Here is a 26,335-nt window from a genome sequence, read left to right as displayed (position 1 = left end):
GGAGTTCTGCCAGTGGCTACTCTTACATTACATAAAACCAACCCCTGTTTAGATCTACCAGATTTTCTTTAAGAAATGTATTTTAATCATCTCCATTAGTTGAGTTTCATTCAGTAATGGCCTAGATCTTCAAGAGAATTAGGAAGTTTTGGTGATCCTCTAAGGAGTTAGGACTGCAAAAAGGATCGAATCTTATATGATATCCATGTCTGAACTTCATTTAAAGACAGGTCTTTAACATCTGTTTTCACCTTTGTTTGTGCATATAAAGAAGTCAGAAAATCTATCTGTACAGTGTAGAGGGCAGAGAACACAAGTGGCCAACTTTTTTAAAATAGCTTCTTTATTTTGAAAATTATAAGAAAAATAAAAAATATAAAAAATAGTACAACAAAATCCAATGTACTCACCAAACAAATCAACAATTGTTAACATCTTCTCATATTGACATTCAGCCCTTTTAAAGGAAAATAACCAGAGATAAAATCTCTTTGCCCACATCACCAGGATCTTTTAGCCCACTCACAAGATACCTACTATTGTGTATATTTACTATGTATTTACAGTAAAACTAATGTGTATTGTGCAAACCCTTTGGAAGGTAGTTTAAGAGAAATGTTTTTTTGGCATATCCCAAACAGCAGCTGTTTGTCCTCATGACCAAAGAAAAATATTGAAATGGACAATTCAATATGATGATTGCTGCATTTTATACCAAGATCTAAAAAATATTATATGAAATCCTTTCATTGTTTCATTCCTAAGTAAAATGTAGTTGACTCCAGAAAGGAAAATGAGTGAGTGAAAGAAAATAATAGAGGGGAAATATGCCTCCGTGTGTGTGTGTGTGTGTGTGTGTGTGTGTGTGTGTAGAAGCACAAAACAACAAAAATTGATAATTTCTCCTCTCTTCCATCTCTTTCCATAAATGCTTTTTGAGTTAAATAAAAAATGTCTTTCTTTGCAGTTAGGTTATAGCATTTTCCTTTTCTCTCTGTGCCACTTTCCTCCATCCCATCCCCAGCAGCCTGTGTCCTTAAACCTGGTTCGGACCAAATCTTTCATAGGTGCCCTATCCGCTCTTGCCCCCCACAGCCCTGCTCTATCACTGACTCAGACCACAGCCATCTGCAGTCTTTTATTACTATGTCCAACTTTCTCCCCCATATCCAAGACCACTCTCAAGGATTCACAGCCACACAAAATTCTGTTTTCTCCCAGCTCCCCAGCTCAGAGGATTTCCATACTGTTCTATAAATGTCAGAGTAGATGTGGTGGAAGTGAGGACAAAGCCAAAGCTTCTGCCAAAAGCAGAAGAAAAGAGGAGTGTTTATAGAGAAAGGAGTGGCTGAGAAAGTATTTAAGATCTGACCTTCTCCAGATCTGATGTGTGCTCCAGTCACACCTTCCCTGAGAAGTTTCCAAAAATTGAAATACTGCTGCCCTTTGTATATGGGATATGTGAAGATTAGTAAAATGGTGACCTCTTCATCACCTGGGAGAAATCTAAAACTATTACAAATAATGATCATCATGCCTCCCAGCTTGAACAATGGTTGTGAATGTTGAACTTGGAGGGACAGCACTGTTCTAACTAGAGTTGTCAGTGTTTTTCTTTTGTTTATCACTTTGCCTAATCTTGGGATGGTGTTTTATTTGCTTCTCTTTCCTCTGTGATCACTTCAGGAAGGAGGCTTTCACTGAAGCCCGGGGTGCCCGAAGGGGAGTTAAAAAAGTCATGGTAATTGTGACTGATGGGGAATCCCATGACAACCATCGACTGAATAAGGTCATCCAAGACTGTGAGGATGAAAACATTCAGCGGTTTTCCATAGCTGTAAGTACATGGCTAGAGATGGCTTTCAAACTCTGGTGTGAAGACAAGAGATGTGTACATATCATGATTATTTTATGAAAGTTATACAAATAAGGTTGTAAAAGAGAAGCTTCTCCATTTGAAGGTAAACTCTGTGGGGACAGGATTGGGTCTTGCTCCCTTTGTATCCTAGGCAAGGAAGGACAAGAGAAAGAAAGACAGAAATAGGAAAGGAAAAAGAAGAGCAGAAAAGGAGGAGAAAAGGACCCCCCAGCAGGCGGAAGAATGCTGGAAGGATGGAGGGAGGAATAGAGGAAGGGCAGAAAAGAGGGAGGGAAGGAAGGAGAAGGGGAAAGGTAGGAAGAAAAAAAAGAAGGGAGGAAAGAAAGGAGGAAATTGAGGATATGCTAGTAATAAATACGTTGCCAGGAGAATAGTCCAAGATGGTGGAGGAGTAGGGGACCTTATGATCCCAGGAATTCAGCTAGATAGCTATCAAATCATTCTAAACACCAACGAACTCAACCAGATATCTAAGAAAACAATAGCTGCAACTCTACAAATAGAAAGTGACCACTTTCTGCAAGAATGACAAAACAGAAAAACTCAACTCAAAAAAGAGAACAAGAGGCAGTACTGACTGCCAGAGAGCTAATCAGAATGGATATAAGTAAGATGTCAGAACTAGAGTTCAGAATAATGATTTCAAAGGTATTAGCAGGGCTTGAAAAAAGCATAGAAGACACTAGAGGATCCCTTTCTGGAGAAATAAAAAAACTAAAATCTAATCAAGTCAAAATAAAAAAGACTATTAAGGAGATGCAATCAAAAATGGAGGTTCTAACTGCTAAGATAAATGAGCAGAAGAGAGAATTAGTGATATAGAAGACAAACTGATGGAGAATAAAGAAGCTGAGAAAAAAGAGAGATAAACAACTACTGGATCACAAGGGGAGAATTTGAGAGATAAGTGATACCATAAAATGAAACAATATTAGAATAATTGGGATCCCAGAAGAAGAGGAAAGAGAGTCGGGAAGTGGGGGATGGAAGGCATATTGGAGCAAGTTATAGCAGAGAACTTCCCTACCCTGGGGAAGGAAACAGACATCCAAGTCCAGGAGATACAGAGAACCCCCCTCAAAATCAATAAAAATAGGTCAACACCTCGACGTATAATAGTGAAACTTGCAAATCTCAGAGACAAAGAGAATATCCTGATAGCACGGGGACAAGAGGTCTGTAACCTACAAGGGTAGTAACATTAGATTGATAGCAGACCTATCCACAAAGACCTGGCAGACCAGAAAGGACTGACATGATATATTCAGGTTGCTAAATGAGAAAAGTATGCAGCAAAGAATACTGTATCCAGCTAGGCTGTCATTCAAAATAGAAGGAGAGATAAAAAAAAAAAAACTTCCAGGACAAACAGAAACTAAAAGGATTTGTGATCACTAAACCAGCCCTGCAAGAAATATTAAAGGGGATCCTTTAAGCAAAGAGAGAGCCCAAAAGTAACATAGACCAGAAAGGAACAGAGACAATCTACAGAAACAGGGACTTTACAGATAATACAATGGCACTAAATTCATATCTTTCAATAATTACTCTGAATGTAAATGAGCTAAATGCCCAAATCAATAGACACAGAGTATCAAATTGGATAAAAAAAAAAAAGACCCATCAATATGCTGTCTGGAAGAGACTCATTTTAGACCCAAAGACACCTCCAGACTGACAGTGAGGGAGTGGAAAACCATTTATCATGCTAATGGACATCCAAAGAAAGTTGGGGTGGCAATCCTTTTAGCAGACAAATTAGATTTTAAACCAAAGACTGTAATAAAAGGTGAGGAAGGACACTATATCATAATTAAAGGCTCTATCCAACAAGAAGATCTAACAGTTGTAAATATTTATGCCCCTAACACGGGAACAGCCAATTATATAAACCAGTTAACAACAAGATTAAAGAAACACATCAATAATAATAATACAATATTAGTAGGGGACTTTAACACCCCCTCACTGCAATGTCAGATCATCTAAGCAGATCAACAAGGAAACAAGGGCTTTGAATGACACACTGGAGCAGATGGACTTTTCAGATATATTCAGAGCATTTCGTCCTAAAGCAATAGAATACACATTTTTTTCTGAGTGAACATGGAACGTTCTCCAGAATAGATCACATACTGGGTCACAAATCAGGTCTCAAGTAGTACCAAAAGACTGGGATCATTCCCTGTATATTCTCAGACCACAATGCTTTGAAACTGGAACTCAATCACAAGAGGAAATTTGGAAAGAACTCAAATACAAGGAGGCTAAAGAGCATCCTACTAAAGAATGAATGGGTCAACCAGGAAACTAAAGAATTTTTTAAAATCATGGAAACAAATGAAAATGAAAACACAACTGTTCAGGACCCTTGGGGTCCAGCAAAGGCAGTCCCAAGAGGGAAGTATATAGCAATACAGCCTTTCTCAAGAAACAAGAAAGGTCTCAAATACACAACCTAATCTTACACCTAAAGGAGCTAGAGGAAGAACAGCAAATAAAGCTTAAACCCAGAAGAAGAAGAAAATTAATAAAGATTAGAGCAGAAATCAATGAAATAGAAACCAAAAGAACAGTAGAAAGATCAGATCAACAAAACTAGAAGTTGGTTCTTTGAAAGAATTAATAAGACTGATAAACCCCTGGCCAGACTTATCAAAAAGAAAAGAGAAAGGACCCAAATAAATAAAATCATGAATGAAAGAGAAGAGATCACAACCAACACTGAAGAAATACAAACAATTATAAGAACATATTATGAGCAACTATATTCCAACAATTAGGCAATCTGGAAGCAATGGATGCATTCCTAGAGACATAAAAACTGCTGAAACTGAAACAGGAAGAAAGAGAAAACCTGAACAGACCCATAACCAGCAAGGATACAGAGGCAGTAATCCAAAGCTCCCAACAAACAAGAACCTAGAGCCGATGGCTTCCCAGGAGAATTCTACCAAATATTTAAAGAATTAATACCTATTCTTCTGAAGCTGTTTCAAAAAACAGAAATGGAAGGAAAACTTCCAAACTCTTTCTATGAGGCCAGCATTACCTTTATCCCCAAACCAGACAAAGACCCCACCAAAAAGGAGAATTACAGACCGATATTCCTGATCGACATCAATGACAAAATTCTCACCTAGATACTAGCCAATAGGATCCAACAGTACATTTAAAGGATTATTCACCATAACCAAGTAGGATTTATTCCTGGGCTGCAAGGTTGGTTCAACATCTGCAAATCAATCAACATGATTCACTATATTAATAAAAGAAAGGACAAGAACCATATGATCTTCTTCAATAGATGCAGAAAAAGCGTTTGACAAAGTACAGTGTCCTTTCTTGATTAAAACTTTTCACAGTGTAGGGATAGAGGAAACATGCCTCAATATCATAAAAGCCATATATGAAAAGCCAACAGCAGATATCATTCTCAATGAGGAAAAACTGAGGGCTTTTCCCCTAAGGTCAGGAACATGGCAGGGATGTCCACTCTGGCCACTGTTCTTCAACATAGTACTAGAAGTCCTAGCTTTAGCAATCAGACAACAAAAAGAAATAAAAGGCATCCAGATTGGCAAAGAAGTCAAACTCTCACTCTTCACAGATGACATGATATTCTAAGTGGAAAACCCAAGACTCCACCCCAGAATTTCTAGAAGTCATACGGGTATTCAGCAATTTGGCAGGATATAAAATCAATGCACAGAAATCAGTTGTATTTCTATACACTAACAATGAGACAGAAGAAAGAGATTAAGGAGTCCATCCCATTTACAATTGCACCAAAAACCATAAGATACCTAGAAATAAACCTAACCAAAGAGACAAAGGATCTGTACTCAGAAAACTATAGAACACTCATGAAAGAAATTGAGGAAGACACAAAGAAACAGAAAAACATTCCATGTCCATGGATTGAAAGAACTAATACTGTTAAAATGTCTATGCTACCCAGAGCAATCTACACATTCAGTGCAATCCCTATCAAAATGCCATCAACATTTTTCACGGAACTGGAACGCATAATCCTAAAACTTGTATGGAACCAGAAAAGACCCCAAATAGCCAGAGGAATGTTGAAAAAGAAAACCAAAGCTGGGGGCATCACAAAGCCGGACTTTCCATTTCCTCCCTACTTCATAGCCCCCAACTGTGCAGCCAAAGTGAAGCAGCCAACAGCTCTCAAATGTTTTCTGTAATTGCATTTAAGCTGGACAAGAAGGGAAAAAGGATCGAAGAAGAAATTTCATTTAGTTCCGAGGAAAAGCCTAACCTGCTATTGATGATGTAGAGGTTACTACATACAAAGTACTTTAGCTCTTTGTGAGCAAATTTGTATCAATATAAAAGCAATCCATTATTAATAACATTTGTCTCTCAAAATGCAAAAAAAAAAAATAGAGACAGAGTGCTTTTTACCTCTTAATAGTGATTTTTTTTTCCTAAATCAACTTGTAATAGTTCCATGAACTGAGATGACTCAATTTCATGGTGCCACCCCACAGAGAGGGACATTTAGAGAAAGGAAGTAAAAATTCCACCTTTCAAATGGCAATATGGAAAATAATTTAAATTATCATACATATGGCTCTCTGTAACCTACAATTGTTTGTTTGTTGAGTCCTAGATACCTTTCTTTGTCCTTCGTAGCACCCCAAAGAGAGCAGGGCAACTTTTCTTTTCCCATTTTATGAATGAGAAAACCAAGAAACACCAGGTTTTATGACTGTAGGCCACATGACCAAGTCTCCAGAGGCCCCTTGACTGACCATATGTACCACTGCCCTGGGCTGTTCCCCCCCCCCCCCCCCCCCCCCCAATCTCTCTTACTTGCTGCTGCAGATCTCTGAAGGTGCTGCAGGACTCTCCTAACCCATTTGCACTCTCTTCCGCAGCCTTCCAAAGAGCACCACAGTCCTCTCCAGCCCTTGTACCAGAGCAGAAAGACCCAGCACAGGGACACTAAGTGTGTCACATAATGTCATAACCTTAAACAACAACAGACCCATGAACGTTTTCCATAAGTGAGAAGAAGGGGGAGGGTAGAGAAGAGTTTATTTTGGAGCTAGAAAGACCTTTGTTCAGTTCTGCCTTTGTGACAGTGGATAAAGTCACTTAATACTCCAAGCTTCAGCTTCTTTATCTATAAAGATAAAAGGTAAATATTGTTTCTCTCTCTTTCTCTCAGATGAAGAATCAATGAGATAATGACTGAAAACATCCAGTACAATGGCAGGCTAAGCAACCAATAAATATTATTCTTCTTAAGGATCTTTAACTAGAGGAGTTTACAACCATGAAATAATAAAATCATGGTGCTTTAGAGATAGAAGGAATCTTAGAGATAAACTGTGTTGCCCCCTTGCACAGAAACCTTCAGAGATTCCCCCATGGACTATCAACCTTATCTCAGCTTCACTAACAACTGTGTACAGCCTTCCTTTCACTCTCAATTCCATAGCATGTGCCCTCAGCCTAGGAGGAGGGAGTCTTCTTCATATAAATTGATTTTTTTAAATAAGTCAGAAAGCAAAAATTTCAGAACTATAAGAGTTTAGGCTAAATTGTTTTCCAACAAAATCTCTTTTATTTACTGTAAGAATCAGATATTACGCATAATGGTTTTTCAGCATTTCATCAGTGAGATTTCCTCCCTTCCTTTCAAAAGTATGATCAGTGAAAGACATCCCATCCCCTTGTAGGAAGGGAAGAAGAAGAGTGATTCATCCCTGATAAACTCCCAGAACACAAAATTGATTCACTGCCTCCCAGGGGCAAGGTGACTGTATTTATTTTATAAGCAAGATGACTTGCTTATAAACAAGGAAACTTCTGATTGCAACAATATTTTTTTTCTTTTCTATTTTTTATTTAAATTCTAGTTAGTTAACATACACTGCAATATTGGTTTCAGGAGTAGAATTCAGTGATTCATCACTTACATATAACACCCAGTGCTCATCACAAAGTGCCCTCCCTAATCCCCATCACCCATCTAGCCCATCCCCCAGCCACCTCCCTCCATCATCCCTCAATTTGTTCTCTATCTTTAAAAGTCTCTTATGGTTTGTTTCCCTCCCACCCCCAGTATGTTCATCTGTTTTGTTTCTTAAATTCCACATATGAGTGAAATCATGTAGTATTTGTTTTTCTCTATCTGACTTATTTCACTTAGCATAATACTCTCTAGCTCCAACCACATTGTTGCCAATGGCAAGATTTCATTCTTTTCGATGGCTGAATAATATTCCTCTGTGTGTGTGTGTGTGTGTGTGTGTGTGTGTGTGTGTACCTCATCTTCTTTATCCATTCCGATAAAGGGTTATATCCAAAATCTATAAAGAACTTATCAAACTCAACATCCAAAACACAAATAATCCAGCTAAGAAATGGGCAGAAGACATGAATAGACACTTTTCTAAAGAAGACGTCCAGATGGCTAACAGACACACGAAAAAATGCTCAACATCAGGGAAATACAAAGTAAAACCATGATGAGATACCACCTCACACCTGTCAGAATGGCTAAAATTAACAACACAAGAAACAACAGTTGTTGGCAAGGATGAGGAGGAAGAAGAACCTCCTTGCACTGTTGGTGGGAATGCAAACTGGTGCAGCCACTCTGGAGAACAGTAGGGAGGTTCCTCAAAAAGTTAAAAATAGAACCACCCTATAATCCAGCAATTGCACTACTAGGTATTTACCCAAAGGATACATAAATACAGGCTCAAAGTGGTACATGCATCCTGTTGCTTATAGCAGCACTATCAATAATAGCCAAACTATGGAGAGAGCCCAAATGTCCAACAATATTCTTTTCTATTTGGGATACAGATGTGAAAAATTAACACACCTCATTATTTCGCTTTTCCCTTGTTGTTACTTCTATAAATTATCTTTTGGCAATTACTATCAATCCATTATTACCTCACCTTAGTATAATAGTTACTATAACTATATTGATCTCTTCTGTGGTTGAGAATAATTCCATAGGTCCAGACTTCACTTAGTGATACTGGCCACAGTTGGAGTCTATGGCTGGTCTTTTCAGTATGCAAAGCCAATGTATGCCCAGTTTGTCCCAGACAACTGAATATCAGAAGTGCTATCATTTATTCAGCTTCCCCCCCAGAGAATATAGTCTGGCTTTCCAGGTACCACTGTAGCAGGCAATGATCTGAGTAAACCATCAGCAGCATTAACAACCTTAAAAAAAAAACTTCACTGGAAAACAGATACTGTACCTATCAATGAATGACTTCTTAACTTTAAGTGAAGCTTACATCACTTTTACAGGGTATCTGGCTACATATACAGTATTTCTTGTCCTTAAGTCACTATGTTTCCCTTGATTGGATCCCTACTTGATAATGCATACTTTGCCTCCCATCTGGTCAAAAAGGGTTCTCATAATTGCATTAATTTCCTAGAGAATCATAAAATTATGAGTTCCTTTCCCGCTTTAATCAATGAATTATTGTCAAATTGCTCTTCAAATTTTATAAATAATATATAGGAAAATTTCACTTCAGCAAGAATTGTTATCTTCCCAATTCATATCTCTTTTCCCCAGTGAAACGTGTATTTTTTAGTTTGTGTCAAACTAGGAAATAAAACAGTTATTTTATTTCCTCTCCTTGTGCATTCACACAGAGAGGTTTTAGGCATTTCTGAAGCTCCATTCATGCTTCACATGGATCAAATATACCTGGGGGTCTGCCCCTATTGCCACCTGGGCTGTTCCTCCTACTCAGTTTTTTTTGGTTTTGTTTTTTGTTTTTTTTACTCACCATTTGATCCTGAACACTGCAAAGATATGTTTTGGGGAGACAATACCCAAAAATAATTGACTGTTGAAAATTTAAGCACTCTATGATAAAATGCAAACGTGACCCATTAAACTCTCAGATTTGGTGAGGGTCCTAAACTGGTATGTATTCTGCATGGTCTGTATTCTGTCACTTGAGGATACTAGACATTGCCAGCAGGAGCCCGTTTTACATTCATATTCTAATCTTAGATAATAATGGCTGGGATTATAATGACTGTGAAATGTGTATCATTTACAGCATTCAAATGAAAATAAGAGAAGTTAGAAAAGTATCTTAGCATTTCATTCATTTGCACACAAAAGGCACTGTAGTACATGTAAATGAATTGTATATTTTACATTTGACACGTCTGCCTCAAGGGAACTTCAATTCTGAATGTCTACTTGAGGTAAATATTAACAGAATACCAAATGCTTGGGCTTGAAACATTTGTATAAGGTGAAACAAGTAATTTATAGGTGTTATTTTGTATTTCTTCTCATTCATAGAAAATAATGTTCTGTGGGGCGCCTGGGTGGCACAGCGGTTAAGCGTCTGCCTTCGGCTCAGGGCGTGATCCCAGCGTTATGGGATCGAGCCCCACATCAGGCTCCTCCGCTGGGAGCCTGCTTCTTCCTCTCCCACTCCCCCTGCTGTGTTCCCTCTCTCGCTGGCTGTCTCTCTCTCTGTCAAATAAATAAATAAATCTTTAAAAAAAAAAAAAAAGAAAGAAAATAATGTTCTGCAAGCACCAGATCCTTGGGTGAAGGATCAAAATACATTTCTGTTTTCATTTTTCATTCTGTAATACAAAATAGTTCGAACTGGATGCAAATCATAGTACTTCCTGGGAATTTTTTCCTCTTATATTTTCTTCTAAATATATGCTCTCATGTTCCATTTATGTTTTATTTTTATTATTTAAGTATGTCATTTGGGCATTTTCCCCATCAGACTTTATCCAGTTGTCTCTGTCTGTCACATGGAGCACTAAATGTCTGATAACATTTCCATCACAACTAAGAACTTCAACCATGCATGGTCCAAACATCTTTACAATTGTTATGCGTATTTTCAAATGCATCACTTTATAAGTAAAATGGAAGTTAACATGTCAATGTGATAGTGAATCTAGAATATGTTCAGTAGGGACTAAGGGGGAAAGACGGTGACTTTCCAGCCAAGGATGTCATATAACTTATAGGATAAATTCGGTAAAACAATGGGGACTCAGAGGGCCTCACATGATGTAGAATTTGTATGAATCTAAAAGAAATCCATGCATAGCAAAACTGCTGATAAAGGAGGAACCTCACAGTGTGTGGAAGAGTACTAGGTGTAGAGTGAGGTGTTGAGCAAGACCCCAGTGATCCTGAAACAGACACACGGGTATGGAAGCTCTGGAGGCTGGAGACTCTCTCCCGCCTTTTCCATGCTTTCTCTGGGACATGTGCATCTAGATGTGGGGAAATACGCAACTGTAAGAAGACCATCTTAATTGTTTTTAAGTACAAGAAAGAATTTGCTCAATGTAATAAGAACAAGTGACCCTTGGGTTTTCTCTCCCTTATCTGGACAATTCTCTACATTCATTTCCATTAATTCTCTTCCGCCATCAAGTAGCTGAAGTGGGAAAAGCACCAGTGGTCTCTGTTCAAATATACACCATTTCTGATGGTTGGCATTTGCTTTTCAGCCAAGAAGACAGGATCTGAGTTTTTGTGTTCTGGTGCAATTTTGCAAACTCCTGGTATGGACCTTCCTACCTAACTTTGGACAAGTAGTAGAGAGTTAGGTTCAAAAATCAAAAAGCTACCCAAATAGTGTACCAATTTCCTTAGAGCCAGCTCTAGTTTTCCTAAATTGCTCATTTTGTCAAAGTAGCACAAAGTTTTTCCCAAACATTAGGGCCTTGTGCCTCATGAACACATTTTACAGGTAGACACGGAGCTAAAGAACAGACAAGGGCCTCAATGAAGACCTGTGTGTGCAGATATGTGGTATTGCTCAGGACTCCTCCTGGGTATTCCATGGGAATGGGGTGAGGGTGTGAGTCAAGCAAGGGAAAGGAACCAGGAACAAATCCCCCAGCACCTTCTCACTAGGAAAGAAAACTCCAGAGCTGCTTTCTGTATTGCTTGCCTGACTAGCTGGCACACAACTGTTGGGCTCACATAAACATTGAGTGCACATTTTAATGATTCAGTTACTAATCTAAACCCTCATACATTTTATGATACAAATAAACAAGTATGTGGCAGATCATAAATAACTACACCTAAAACAGTAATTTTAGCTTTTTTCTAACTGTAAGTGAAAAGCTGTACCCTTCTTAATAAAATATCCATTTTAAAATCTACCATTTTGAATCTGATATTTAAAAAATGCATGCAGATGCCTAGAACAGGCAGCTAAAGGAGAGTTGGGGGGGGGTGCATGAGAGGATTGCTCAGGGGAAAGAGGCAGGGATCTGTGGCCAGAAGACCCAATGAGGACCAGGACTGACTGGCACCTCCACTTGTGCCCACCCACTCATGTGTCCAGGATCAGCCCAGTCCACAGTGCTGAACTGCATTTGGGGACTATTGCAGGTCTGTGTTCCAATGGGATCTTGAAGGCACCCTAGAGTCTCAGTTTAATGATGCTAGACAAATCTATGTTTATGATCTAAAAATGGAAAATGAAGCTAGGAATTTCTAGCATCTTCATGGTCACTGGAGGTCATGATTTTTCTTGTCCCCAAGGAGTAGAATATTCTAAAAATCAAGCAGTAGCACAGAGCTCAAGATCTTACCTTTGTTTTATGGATTCCAGGAGCACAGAATTGAATTAATTGTGATCCTTGGTTCAGGAGACCTCATCATTTGTGAGAGCACGACTCACTTTATAGGTTTCTATGTTTATTATTGTACCTGTATACAAATTTTAAGTATGCAATATAAGCATCTATGGGCCCGACCACATTTACCACCTGGCGTCCTCCACCTGATCACCATCAGCCCAAATCCTATACTCATCTCTTGCTCTCCTTTTCTAATCTCTTGGTATCTACATATCTAAAAAAATTCTAAAAGTCTTCCTTTTTTTAACCTTATAAAAAGGGTGTCATGCTGTATATAGTATTTTGAAACTTTTAAAATTTAATATTGCTAAAATTCATCCATATTATTACAAGCTGTCATAGTTCGTTTGCTTTTTAATTAAAGTAACACAGTGAAATGTAAAATTTCGATGTGAAAATTATGTACAGTGAACAAATTGATGAGTTTAGATAATTGCATACACCCATGTAACTGATACCTCAATCAAGATATAGAACATTTCCATCACTCCCAGAAAGTTCCCTATACTTTCATTTTTTTAATACTCACTTCTGTAGTAACCACTTGTTTGACTTACACCACCATAGCTTAAGTTGCCTATTCTATTTTATGTAAATGAAATCATATAGCATATACTCTTTTGTGTTTAACTTTTCACTCAACATAATGATTGCCCATGATATATTGTGCATCAGTCATTCATTTTGTTATTATACATTGTATGGATCTACCACAATTTCTTCCATACATTATATGGACATTTGGATTGTTTCCACTTTGGATGCATCTATCCAATGGAATCCGACTAGCAATAAAAAAAATGAACTTCTGATATGTGGGGCAACAAGAATGACTCTCAGAAGCATTATGCAAATGGAGGAGTCAGACACAAAAGGCTACATGCTATATGAATTCATAAATATAACACTCTGGAAAAAGGAAAGCATAAGGACAGAAAATATATCAGTGGTTGTAAGGGTTAGGCAGAAGAAGGGATTGACTACAAAGGGACAAGAGTGAACACTGATAGAAATGTTCTACGTCTTGAAGTGGTAGTAACACAATTGGGTGGGTTTGTCAAAACTCAGAACTGTATATCTAAAAAAGGATGAGTTTTGCTGTATACAAATTATATCTCAGTAAACTTTACCTTAAAAAATAAAATAGATGTTTGAGAAAACCTGCTAAGACATCTAAATAATTACAGTTAACTATAACAGATAATTCCTGCCTCTCTCTCTTCTCTATAAAAAGGGGTGGGGGGAGGGATGTCCCTGTCTTGAGCATTTGGTTTCAAACAGGAATGTCCCGATTGTTTATTTTCTAGATTGCCAAGTTAGATTACTCTTTAGTTTAATACTGTTTAAAAAATATATGTGTGGGACTGGCTCTTGGTAAGATTATCAGGAAGAACTGCCTATTCAGGATCAAGTAACTCACTTGCTAATTGCTTTTGCCGGCAAATGGTGGTGACGTGAGCTGGAATAATACCAGAGACATTCAGAAACTATAACTCACTTTTGAACTGTCAGATAGAGCTGTTCATAAACAGGGACACAGGAATTCAAGAGAAGAAACTTTCCCAAACATACAAGATTTCCCTTTATGCTTTCCTATAGCAATTACAGTATATAACAGTTAATAGTAGGGAATCTACACATTCTGAAGATTGTTCTTCCAAGAATGTGGAAGTACATAAAAATTGCATTGCATTAAGGTACTATACACTCTCTTGTTTATTGGCAAAATGCTTGGGGTCCTTATTTAACACATAGAATTTAAAATATATTCTTCCCATTTTGTCATGTCTTAGATTCTTGGGAGCTATAACAGAGGAAATTTAAGCACTGAAAAATTTGTGGAAGAAATAAAATCAATTGCAAGTGAACCCACTGAGAAGCATTTCTTCAACGTCTCTGATGAATTGGCTCTAGTCACTATTGTTGAAGCTCTGGGAGAAAGAATATTTGCCTTGGAAGGTATGACTAGTTCTTGTAATCCTGCATGTGTTCTCTACAACACAAAGTCAGTGTAATGGGTTTTGGGTATTTATTCCTACTACTACATGGCTCGTGCCCTTTTGCTGTGTACAGTAGCCAGCATGGAACAATGCCCTTTCATATAAGTCTGTCCCTGAGATGACTATCTCACATAGCACCGTGTCTGTCGGCAGGTCTCTCTATAAGGATGTGAGGGCTGAAGGAAGGCAATGGTTAGTGTACACTCACCAGAACAAAATCATGCCTGTGTGTTAGTTCTTTTCTGTGACACGGGTTTAGAAAATGGAGACACTAGCTCACGTTTTCTTTTTTAATTTGTTTGTGTTATTTTGGGCTTCTATGGAACTGTTCTTGATTGCAATAACTTCATTGTTCATTTATTTTCTCCTATTTTGCTTCTTGCCCACTTTAAAGGTCTTCATGGAACTCTGCCTCAACTCCCATGGCAGCAAAACATCGGTTCACTATATTTGTCTAAGTCACAATTCTTTTTTGTAGACTTTTTTCTTTGATTTTGCAATGACGATTGGCTACTGAGGATAATGAGTCATGGCATTCCTTCCTGTGCCTTTGGTAGATGTCAAGTAACAAATTACTTTGAAACTAGCCCTTGCCTGACAAAAAAAAATAAGTCTTTGGAATTGTTATGCCAGGAAAACTGAAAAAAAGCTGCTTTCTTCATGTTCTCTGATAATTGGAGCCTAAGAGAACATGCCTCTTTCCCTTTTTCCAAAGAGTTCTACTCTTATGCCTCATCCAAATCCAATGGACCCTGTCCTTGTGAGGACACACGGAGGGACTGTTGTTTTGCATCTTAAACACAGAAATTTAAAAGCACCTTCTCAGTCACCCGGATACGACCTGATAATGGGAAACAGAAAGATAAAATAAGAAAGAGACATAAGTAAAACAAGGTAGACCACTTTGAGAATCAAATGACCAGGAAAATGCAAAAAAGTAACTAATGACAGAATATTAAAATGTAGAGAAAGAAAAGAAAATGTTTTAGAATAATGGCTTTCAGGCCCTATTTGACAGTGACCCGTGATAATAAATACACTATGCCTCGTGACTAAAGGGGAGTAAAATAGGCCACCCCAAAATATGTCACTTTGGCATGTAGATTATCTTGAGCTGAAGGCAATCAAGACCCAGCAGACTCAGGGAAAACATTAACCTCTTCCTTAACTACCTAGAAGAATTTACACAGGGGGCCTGGCCCAGAAAAAGAGCTATAACCAAGGATAACTTTTTTTTTTTAAGATTTTATTTATTTATTTATTCAACAGAGATAGAGACAACCAGTGAGAGAGGGAACACAAGCAGGGGGAGTGGGAGAGGAAGAAGCAGGCTCATAGCGGAGGAGCCTGACGTGGGGCTCGATCCCATAACGCCGGGATCACGCCCTGAGCCGAAGGCAGACGCTTAACCGCTGTGCCACCCAGGCGCCCCAAGGATAACTTTTTGATCCGAAAGACCTGTCTGCATGGCAGGGCAAATTTTTAATTACCAAACATCTGTTCTTCTTATGTCCTGTGAACTGTCCTCCTCCCTTTGAAGCCCCTGGCACCTATCCCAGTCCTTAGGTCAGGATGGCATATAGGCTTCAGTTGCCCCCACTTGTTCTTCCTTCTCATATTTTGGGTGGTCCCATGTGAAATTAAATTTGTTTTTCTCTTGCTAATCTGTTTTAGATCAAGTTAATTATTAAACCAGCCAAGGAACCTAGAAGAGAGGAAGGGAAAATTTTTCCACTTCTGCATGACCCAGTGCATATACATAGAAAAATAAAACAAAATTTCGCAAAATCACTCTTACTATTACAAAGCATTGTGATGGTTTCTCATTTTCGTTCTCTCTTCCCTTTCAATTAAAAAAGTGCTGGTGGTGACTCACCCTGCTTATTTCATGACTGGATCAAGACCCGTAAGTGACAGATTTGGTTTAGATTTGATGAGCAGCTACAGCCCATGCAGACGTCATCTCTCTGCTTCCCTTTTGCCCTGGCTGCTTTTCCCCTGTGCCTTTAGAAACAGAACACTTGAATTACTTATCCATCTGAAGTTGCAGCTGGTTCTAAAGAACTTGGCTATCCTGCATTCTGTACACAAGTCACTTTCAAGTGGCTTTGGTCTCACAGTAGCTATCCCAGTGTCATTTATTAATAGGCCAGACAATAAGCTTTGCCGGCCTCAAGGAAATATACAAAGTTTTCCAAGTCATTGTGCACTTTTAATTTTTGATAAGCCAATAATGTGATATATGATATGATTGAAACAATCTGTAAAGACCATTTAAATGAAAATGACTTAGTTTCATTAGATAGTTAAGCACAATACAGTTTCAATTTTAAACCTCATCTTAAGTAAGCAAATAAATATAACCTTACAGAACTTGTAGAAATGAAGCCTATATCAGCGTTGGGGGAAGAGGAGCCCAATTTGCCTTAAATGACATTTTTATGTTGCTTCTAAACTAACCACACTATGAGGTAAAGATTACACGTTGGAATGCCCAGAAATTGTAAGAAGTCTGTATATTTTAAAGCAAAATTATTTTTTAAATGTCCTCAGATTAAAATGTCTCCCACGTCTTTACTGCTACACTTTCAAGCCTCACCAAATGCAGTGTTTTGACTAGCCTTTTTAGGATTTTCTTCAGAAAGGGCTTCATTTCCTTGTTACTTGAGAAGTGTCCACTTCCTATCAACATTTATCTTTAGATGGTAAATAACAGCGATTATGAAATTCCTTCCTGTCACAGACAGCACCACCTAGTGATGAGAACGGGCCACCAACTTGCCCAAACAAATCAGAAAACGGTCTGTCTTCCTTTCCCAGCAAATGTTGGGGAAAATGCTGAAATTCCTAACCAGACACTGAGCAGCGGGGAAAATGGTTATGTCAGTACTCATGAACAGTCCTGGGAGGGGTTGACAGCAAGAAGTTCAGAGACGTACAAGGGGCTATTACCATGAGGACAATTCAGCAGGCAGAATGTCACATAGCTCCCTTCTCTCTGTTCTCAGCTGTAAGCAGAGCAGCAGCAGAAGGCACTGGAAATATGCAGGTCTTTGCTGCTGCACTCTTACCGTTGGCCTTGCAAAGATAAATAAAAAGACACCATAAAGCATTGTGGACTTAAAAACTTAAAGTGCACTTCAGTCATATAAATTAAAGGATAATTCATATGTGAAATTAAAACGATACATTTGAATTCTTGTTTGATATCCCCATTTAACCTAGTCTTAAAAAAAAACCAATCACTGATGTATTTGATAACGAATTTATGACAACAAATAACTAGTAAGTAAGTTTGATTTCACAAATTTAATTATTCTCATGCCTCAAGGAGAGGGCAGACTCTTGCAATTATGAACTATTTTTAACTTATTTGCAAAGCCAAATAAATCAGTAACTCCCTACTTAAAGTAAATGAATCAACATTCCCGCAATCCCCTTAGGAGGTTGTGGCTTTGGGTTGGTGAATATTTTGAGAATAGTGCATTTTCCACAGAATGCTCTGGATTATCTCTATATTTCAGTAAAGAGCCTAAAAATGGGTATAGAATCTTGCCCATAGAAATCCTCATTAAAAAATTTTCAGATTCATGGAGCTCTTAGAAAGATAAAAAGACCTAATGTTTGCTACTTAACCTCAGATCATTGACTAAAAAATTTTTAAAAATAAAAAAAATGGGTACAGATTATTTTAAAAATTTATTGTATGGCATGTGGCCTAGAGCCCATCAAAAAAATTCTCCCAATTTCTGAGTGATACCTACTACCAGAAATTAGAGCAAATACAAACCCAGGACCCCTCCCCTTTTCTCAAACAATGGAATTCTGAGAGGATCTATAGCTGGAAATACAGGTGGGGCTGGTAGAGTCAAGAGACCTATTTAAATATGTGAATAAAATTATTTTAGCCCTATAACATAGCAGGTAAGTTTAGCCTAATGTCTGAGCAGGACATGTCTGAGGGGAAGACAGAGGTTTTCAACTTCAGTACTTTCAACTTTAACCCCCTGGATCCAAAGTGCCATCTCATCCACAGGCATCCGCAGTGTAAGAACAGAAGCATCAATGGATTTTTCTCAACTTCTCCAGCAAGGGTGGGGAAGCCATTGGTCAAGAATTTAGACATGGCCCTTCTGCTAACCTTCTCTGTCCTCTACCCAGCCCTACCTAGGAATTTGGGCTTGAGAAATGTGTGGCTGAACATATCCAAAAGATGTTGGAAGTTCTGGCTGGTAAAGAGCCCAGACTCTAATTGGCCTGTCTTCTCCAAATCAACAGTGTGCTAACAGGCATTTATCTTTCTGTTATAGCTACAGCTGACCAGTCAGCAGCGTCATTTGAAATGGAAATGTCTCAGACTGGCTTCAGTGCTCATTATTCACAGGTACATTGACCACTTGGTAGAAAATGAAGTATCTTTTTTTTTTTTAAGGTTTTCACTCCCAAAAGCAATGCCCAGGCATCTGCATTATAAGCACAACTAGCAATTCATGGCTTGAGCAGTTATTCCGACCTGGTAAGGTTTCTAATCCAAACAGGAAAATGACATTTCACAAACTTACTAGGAAAACAAGTTATTTTACACAGTTCACTACATTGTACTAATAATTGTGAATCAAACATTTTGAGGTCTGCCTTATGTAATTATACATCTGGCTAAATAAAACACCTAAAATAGTTGCTAATGATATGGAATGTATCTTTTTCTCAGTTTCAGTGTATTCAAAGATATTACTAGAATTCCATGTTCAAGACCTAGGATTCTTGAATTAACAGAATTAAACAGAAGGGCAAGATTAGGAAATGTATCATTTGTAGTTGATGAAAGAAAATGCATCAGAGTCCACACAAAGGAATATTGACATTTCAATGGACAATTGTACTGTATAACTTAGGGCAAGTTACTCACTCTGCCACGTTACTATCATGTTGTTGTGAAATTATATGAGTTAACATATGTAAAGCACTTTGACCATAACCTATCACATTGTTAATGCTGTGTTCTTACTATTTTGTTAAATATCATTTGTTTTCTCTATTTGGATATAAGGACTGGGTCATGCTTGGAGCAGTAGGAGCCTATGATTGGAATGGAACAGTCGTCATGCAGAAGGCTAATCAAATCATAATCCCCCAAAACACGACCTTTAACGCTGAGTCTACCAAAAAGAATGAACCTCTTGCTTCTTATTTAGGTAATGTTTGGATGTAATTGATAGAAAATTATTATGTTTTATTTTAGTTTTTTTTATTTTTAGCATTATTTGCTTATATTTATATAGGCTTACTTATAACCATAGAAGACAGATCACTTCCAAGAGTTAGACACATTATAGGACCCATGAAATTTCCAAAGCAGCCTTAGTTTCTGAGCAGTAGACAGAATAATAGAACATGGAGGTCACGCTCTCTCATAAGGGCTCTCTAGTGGAGGAATGATTTAGGCTGAAATGTGCACTTTCTGAGGTCTCCCTGTGTCTGGTATTCTCATTAACTTCAAGAAGAGCTTTGCACAGGTGTACAGGAAATTACGATAAAAAAGAGAAACATTGATTCAGCTAATATCCTGAAGATCAGACTCCCATTTTCTCTAAAATATCCTATATCATTGATTTCTTCCTACGGGTCCTGATTTTGGAAAAGAAAATGTTAATTTGTCTTGATATATAGCTTCTTCTTTAATAGCCCCATCAAATCAGATAAATATTGAGATGTAATATCATCTTATTTTTCAAAGACTTGTCTGGAATGAGGAGGTATATGTCAGGTATCACCTTATTCTAGATCTGTACCAAGCTGCCTCAGAGATACCAGGAAACTATTCTATCACTAAATGATCTCAGTAAACAATTAGAAGGGCCTAGGATGAAAAAATCCTCAGGGTATGGTTTCCCAACTCTTTACTCACTCAACAAATATTTGACTGGTACCTATTTTGCCCCAGGCATCATTCTTGGTGCTGGGGGTGCAGTGGTAAAGAAAACAAATACCTTTCACTGTTCGTATTTTACAATGTTAACAAGCCTCTCTGGGATCTCTCTGTCCTGAAGGCAAGTCTTTTTCTCTCTCTATTCCAGTTTCTTTCTATTTTACAGGGAAGGTAGGAGGAAGTCTTTACTGGTAAGTCCATACATCTCCTTATCCAAGGACACATCTTAAAACTGTAGAGGCAACAGGACTTAAGAAAAATGAAAGGCCTGAGGGTTTAAAGTAATTCAAAATATGGCAGTAAGCAGCAAATATAATGTGAGTGCTCAAACCTCTTAACACATGTTGAACTGCATTCATGAAAGTCTAGTTTATCTCTCATAAAAGTCCTATTACATTCTGCCCTGGTCAGACATTGCACGTTACAAAAGAAAATGCCAAACTAGGATGTGCTGATCAAAGATTATCCAAAGGATACCGATCTGGAAACAATTCCTTTCTCTCCTTCCCCACCCCCTACAAAATTTGAAGGAATTGACGGTTAGGAAACAAAATGTACACTGCATATCTTTTAAACATTTGGAGGATTGTGCTATAACATAAAGAAGTTGGGCTCAAAATTATATACATTAAAAGAGATCTTAGAGAGCATATGGTAAGCATCCAACTTTCTAAATTAAGATATTAAGGAATAGAAAAATGATGTCACAGCTACCTATGACAGATCTGAACTAGAATCTAGGTCTCTTGATTCTTATTCCAGTGTTCATTTCAAAATTAAAGACATTTACAAAATTAAAGATATGACATGAAGTCCACAAAGATGTGTGTGACATCTTAAGAAGTTCACACATTTGGGGGCACCTGGGTGGATCCGTTGGTTAAGCATCTGACTCTTGGTTTCAGCTCAGGTCATGGTCTCAGGGTCCTGGGATTGAGCCCTCAGTCGGACTCCACACTCAGTGTAGAGTCTGCTTCAGATTCTCCTTCTCCCTCCCCTTCTTCCCCTTCCCACCTTGCATGGACGTGTGCACTCTCTCGAAGCCCACACATTTTAATAACACTACAGTTTTTTTGATATTCTGAGTTATTGTTATGTGATAAAATTCCTTAAAACCAAACAGTCTTAGGAATCCTAAATCTATTATTCCCCGAAAGCTTAGATTCAAGGTTGCTTAAAGCAAGCTTAGAGAATTCAAGACTTAGAGATATCACTGTGAGCAAGAAAAAAAATAAGAGAACCTTCATTTGTAACCACAGTATTTGTACCATATGATTCCTTTCTGCCCAGAAAAGGAAATTTGGGGGTATGTTGTCCACAATGTAATTAGATGATTTTATATTTTAGAAATCATTTCATTAGCTTAATCACAAGTTAGCACATAAGATACTTTGCCAACATAAAGTTTAAGATATATAAGATTTCTTTAAAAACAGAAAAGCACCCAGAAAGGGGACAAGGGGAGAAAAGTAGCTTTGTACCCCAAATATTATTCTAAATCTGAAATGGAGCTTTCAAAATGTCTGCTTGTGCGGGTTACAAATTAAGAAGAGTTTGAATGTGTTAGTCTGAAATCTGTGTGGATTGCAAGTTGTTAGGCTGTGGAAAATCTTATGGAGGTAACAAAGTGAGAGGTAGATGCTCTATTAAAAAAAAAAAAATCTCATACTAATCAATAATGACCAGAAAGAAGTAGGAACGGAAACTGTTGAGGGTAGTCACTTACTCATCTTTCCACAACCCAGAAACTGCCTTAGGCCAATATGCACTTAGCCAGTGGTTTTGGTGGTGAGAATACAGCTGAAATCTCATTCCCTGCCTCCTCTACCCACGGTCTGCCCCTTTCTAATCATGCCAGACAAATTCAAGAGAAAAAGTAAAGATGTGAGGCAAATGCATGAAATCAAAGCAGAGCATACCTGTTTCCCATTACCTCACCAGATCCTAGCACTTTTCCCAAGGAGTGAATTATGAGAACTGACAAGATCTATTTCTTTATAAATCCATGCAGCAGGCTATGCTATGAATTTTCCTTTCTCTTCAATTTTGTACTTTTTTTTCTCTTCAGAAAGCAAATAAAACTTAGATGTTTATAATTATTTTCATTTCAAGAAAATTAGACTTTACATGGCCTTCTTTCTCTCTCCCTCATTATCTTTAGACACCTGAGCCTCAACCAGTAACTACCTAACCAGTAGGTACTGTCTTTGTGAAGACTTCAGTTAATGTCACTATCAAGTGCAAATTATCAAAATTAAGTAACCAAATAATCACACAACCCCAAGCTCAAACATAATTTTTAGCTTTTTTTAAAAGTTCTTTTATCAGTTGGCATTCATAGCCCTGTAAGTTAAGGAAAAAAATAAAAGTGTACTAACACTCTTAAGCCAATCCCTTCTTAGTATTTCTTAGTAGAGTGACATGAAATAAAATAGCCCTTGTTTTGCACATTCTTCTTTTTTATTTTATTTATGTATAAACATGACCTTAAAGTTTTCATTTTTTAAGCAATATTGTGGTTAGTAACATAAGTACTTGTTTAGTAACATTACTTGTTTGAAAAAGAAGTTTACAATTTATTATGTATAATTTTTTAGAAGCTCAAAGAAAGGTGAAGAAATAAGAATGTGAGAAAAATATTCATGAAGGAAAAATGCCTGAGGAATTGTGTTTCTTTAGCATTTGTGAGATTAAACATGTTTTAGTACAAAAAAAACCTCTGTTCTGTTACAAAAATGTTGTAAGAAAGTGAAACTATTACCTTATAGAAAAACACTTGGAAAATAAATTTTCCATATAATCTTTTTCTTAGTAAGAAATGCTATTCTGTCCCATTTGGAAAAATAATCTGCCCTCTGCTCCTCCACTGATGGGCAGATCTGGTTATTAGAACATTTCTTCTTTCTGTAGAGTTGAAATGTGCACATGATAATTTTTATTCATTGATTTAGCTCTGTTCTCTATAGACACAAAGAATAAATTTAATTCTTCACTCAAAAATTAATAATAATCTGCCTCAAAGACACACAAAAAATGAAAGCCCAATTAAAAAGGATTGTCGAAGCTCACTTTTTAAATTTAAATTTCAGTTAGTTAACATACAGTGTAATATTAGTTTCAGGTATACCATATAGTGATTCAACACTTTCATACAACTCCCAGTGCTTATCACAAGTACCCATCCCCTCACCCACCTCCTTTTAATCAAACAAATGCAAATTAAAATCACAGCAAAGTATTAGTGTTAGGTTATGTTTAACATGTAATTAGAACATTCACAAATTTAAATAATAGTAATGATACCCAATTTGGGGAGAGTTTGATAAAACTACTCACTGCTTTGGCTGTTCATGGAATAAATTAGTACAAATGTTCTGCAAACAATTTGTGAGACACTGAAAGAATTGAAAATTTGATCCAGTAATCTATTTCTTGAAATTTATCACCAAAAAATCCAAAAGAAAAAAAAATTAAATGTTCAAGGATGTCTTTGCAGCCTTAAGTATAATATCAAAAAATTAAAAACCACCTAAAAATTCTACCATTCTAGTGGGAATAGTACTATGGTAGAAACATAATCCCTTTATGCCTTAACTCAGAGAAATAAACATCAGCTACTTAAAATTACTACTTAAAACTCTACCGCAGCAGGGACACCTGGGTGGCTCAGTCAGTTGAGCATCTGACTCTTGATTTCAGCTCAGGTCATGATCTCAGGGTTCTGAAATCAAGCCCTGCGTGGGGCTCCGCAGTGGCTGTGGAGTGTGCTTAAGATTTTCTCCCTCTGGGGCGCCTGGGTAGCGCAGTCGTTAAAGCAGTCTGCCTTCGGCTCAGGGCGTGATCCTGGCGTTTTGGGATCGAGTCCCACATCGGGCTCCTCCGCTATGAGCCTGCTTCTTCCTCTCCCACTCCCCCTGCTGTGTTCCCTCTCTCGCTGGCTGTCTCTCTGTCACATAAATAAAATCTTAAAAAAAAAAAAAAGATTCTCTCCCTCTGCTCCTCTCTCTGCTCCTCCCCCTACCTCCCACGCGCAGACACACCGTCTCTTGCTAAAAAACAAATAAATTAAAATAAATAAAAATCTACAGCAGCAACACAGAAAAGGCTTACATTTCCTATGATTCCAACTGTATAAAATTATTAATTTTATAAAATAAATAAATAATAAGCAAAACAATAAAATAAAATTAATAATTATTACAATTATTAGATTTTATAAAATATGTCCAGATGAAGTACAACTAATTTATTACAAAGTGGTGAATTGGGATTATGGGGGATTTTTTGTGTTTTTTTTTTCTTCTGTCATCATTGTTATATCATTTGTGCCTTTATACAATGAAAAACCGAGGTGGCAGGGTGGACAAAGCAGTCACAGTAGATAAAAGCTTCTACAAACTTCCCTGAATTAAAAAATAATTATTTTCAAAAAAAGAGAAATCTATATAAACATATAAAAATGATTTTCCCAATCATTTAAAATGGATCTCAATTTATTCTGTGCAGACTTTAAGGGGTCAGAGAGTATATCTGACATCTGGCGTTTCTCTCTTGTTAGGTTACACAGTGAACTCCGCCACTGTTTCCGGGAATGTGCTGTACATTGCTGGACAGCCACGGTACAATCATATGGGTCAGGTTGTCATCTACAGGATGGAAGATGGAGACATCAAGATTCTCCAGACACTCAGTGGGGAACAGGTAATTGAAATTTATTGTTTTAATTTAATCCATGTATACTCTATGTAAATTCAAATTAACCATCAATTGTCCTAAACTTTAAAAAGAAAAAGTACTGGGGCACCTGGGCGGCTAGGTCAGTTGAGTGTCTGCCTTCGCCTCAGGTCATGAGCCCAGCATCATGGGATCCAGCCCCACTTCAGGCTTCCTGCTCAGCAGGGAGCCTGCTTCTCCGTCTCCCTCTGCCATTCCCCCTACTTGTGCTCTTCACTCTCTGTCAAATGAATAAATAAAATCTTTAAAAAATAATAATAAAAAAATGAAAAAGTGCTCTCAGAGTCAACATCAACCTTGAACAGGGCTCCGTGTTAGTTTCCTTGCAGAGATGTAAAATGCCTACATCTTTAGCCTCAGGACTATTTCAGTTGCGTGGAAATGGAGGTAAGATGGTTAGATGATGATGTAGATACAGGTGTACAAATATATTCATATAACAAAAAGATCTAAAACATTAAGAAGCATGAAAATGCCAATGACACAAACAGTAAATGCAGAGGACGGAAAGATCGTTTTAAGCTAGAATTGGTGCCAAAAGTCTTAATACGAGATAAGATTTGTGCTAGTCTAGAAGGAAAAATAGACTGTAGATAGGTAGAGAGAGCAGAAGAGCCAGTTAAAAAGATAATGTGGACCCCAATTGTGTGAGGTTTTGAAGGGCAAACTAAAGAATTTGGATTTTCTCCTGGAGGTAATGGGAAGTTATAACATGTAAAATCACAAAATTCTCATTAGATGATATTGAATACAAAAAAAATAGTTTAGAAATTATACATGCAACATGCAAACATAAATATATGTAAATATTTTTTAACCAAAACACCTATGCTGTTGGTTAGTATTGCATTGCAATCATTTGGGCTTCACTAAATATCCCAACTCACCAGATTGCCCCTATACCCTCCTCCCATCACCAACTACTCCACAAGGCGGGGCAGCATCAGCCTTCCTCCCCTGCAGGGGTACTCACCGCTGCCCAGCGCAGCAGAACAGCTTAGGTGAGAGGAGACAGACACGTCAGGGAAGGACAGATTTGCCCTCTTGAACGCCCCACAGGAGCCAATATCTTTTATAATGACATAGACATAATTTCCAGGGCTCCTGCAAAGGGCCTGCAGTTGTCAGAGT

At 37.7% G+C, this 26,335-nt stretch overlaps 1 protein-coding gene across 2 annotated transcripts in view; it reads left to right on the top strand.

Annotated features, from left to right (window-relative positions):
- ITGA1 (integrin subunit alpha 1) overlaps positions 1-26,335 on the top strand; it is a 160,973-nt gene that overhangs the window by 90,899 nt on the left and 43,739 nt on the right. For both annotated transcript variants that reach the window (XM_040630446.1, XM_040630445.1), the window contains exons 8-12: positions 1,687-1,837; positions 14,335-14,500; positions 18,852-18,925; positions 19,592-19,736; positions 25,029-25,171. In XM_040630446.1, coding sequence (XP_040486380.1) covers positions 1,687-1,837; positions 14,335-14,500; positions 18,852-18,925; positions 19,592-19,736; positions 25,029-25,171 — 679 coding nt within the window. The remainder of the gene's footprint in view (positions 1-1,686; positions 1,838-14,334; positions 14,501-18,851; positions 18,926-19,591; positions 19,737-25,028; positions 25,172-26,335) is intronic.

Source organism: Ursus maritimus, unplaced genomic scaffold, assembly GCF_017311325.1.
Source record: "Ursus maritimus isolate PB19 unplaced genomic scaffold, ASM1731132v1 scaffold_15, whole genome shotgun sequence".
NCBI lineage: Eukaryota > Metazoa > Chordata > Mammalia > Carnivora > Ursidae > Ursus > Ursus maritimus.
Note: the sequence above shows the minus strand (reverse complement) of the source record. Positions and strands in the feature narration are given on the sequence as shown.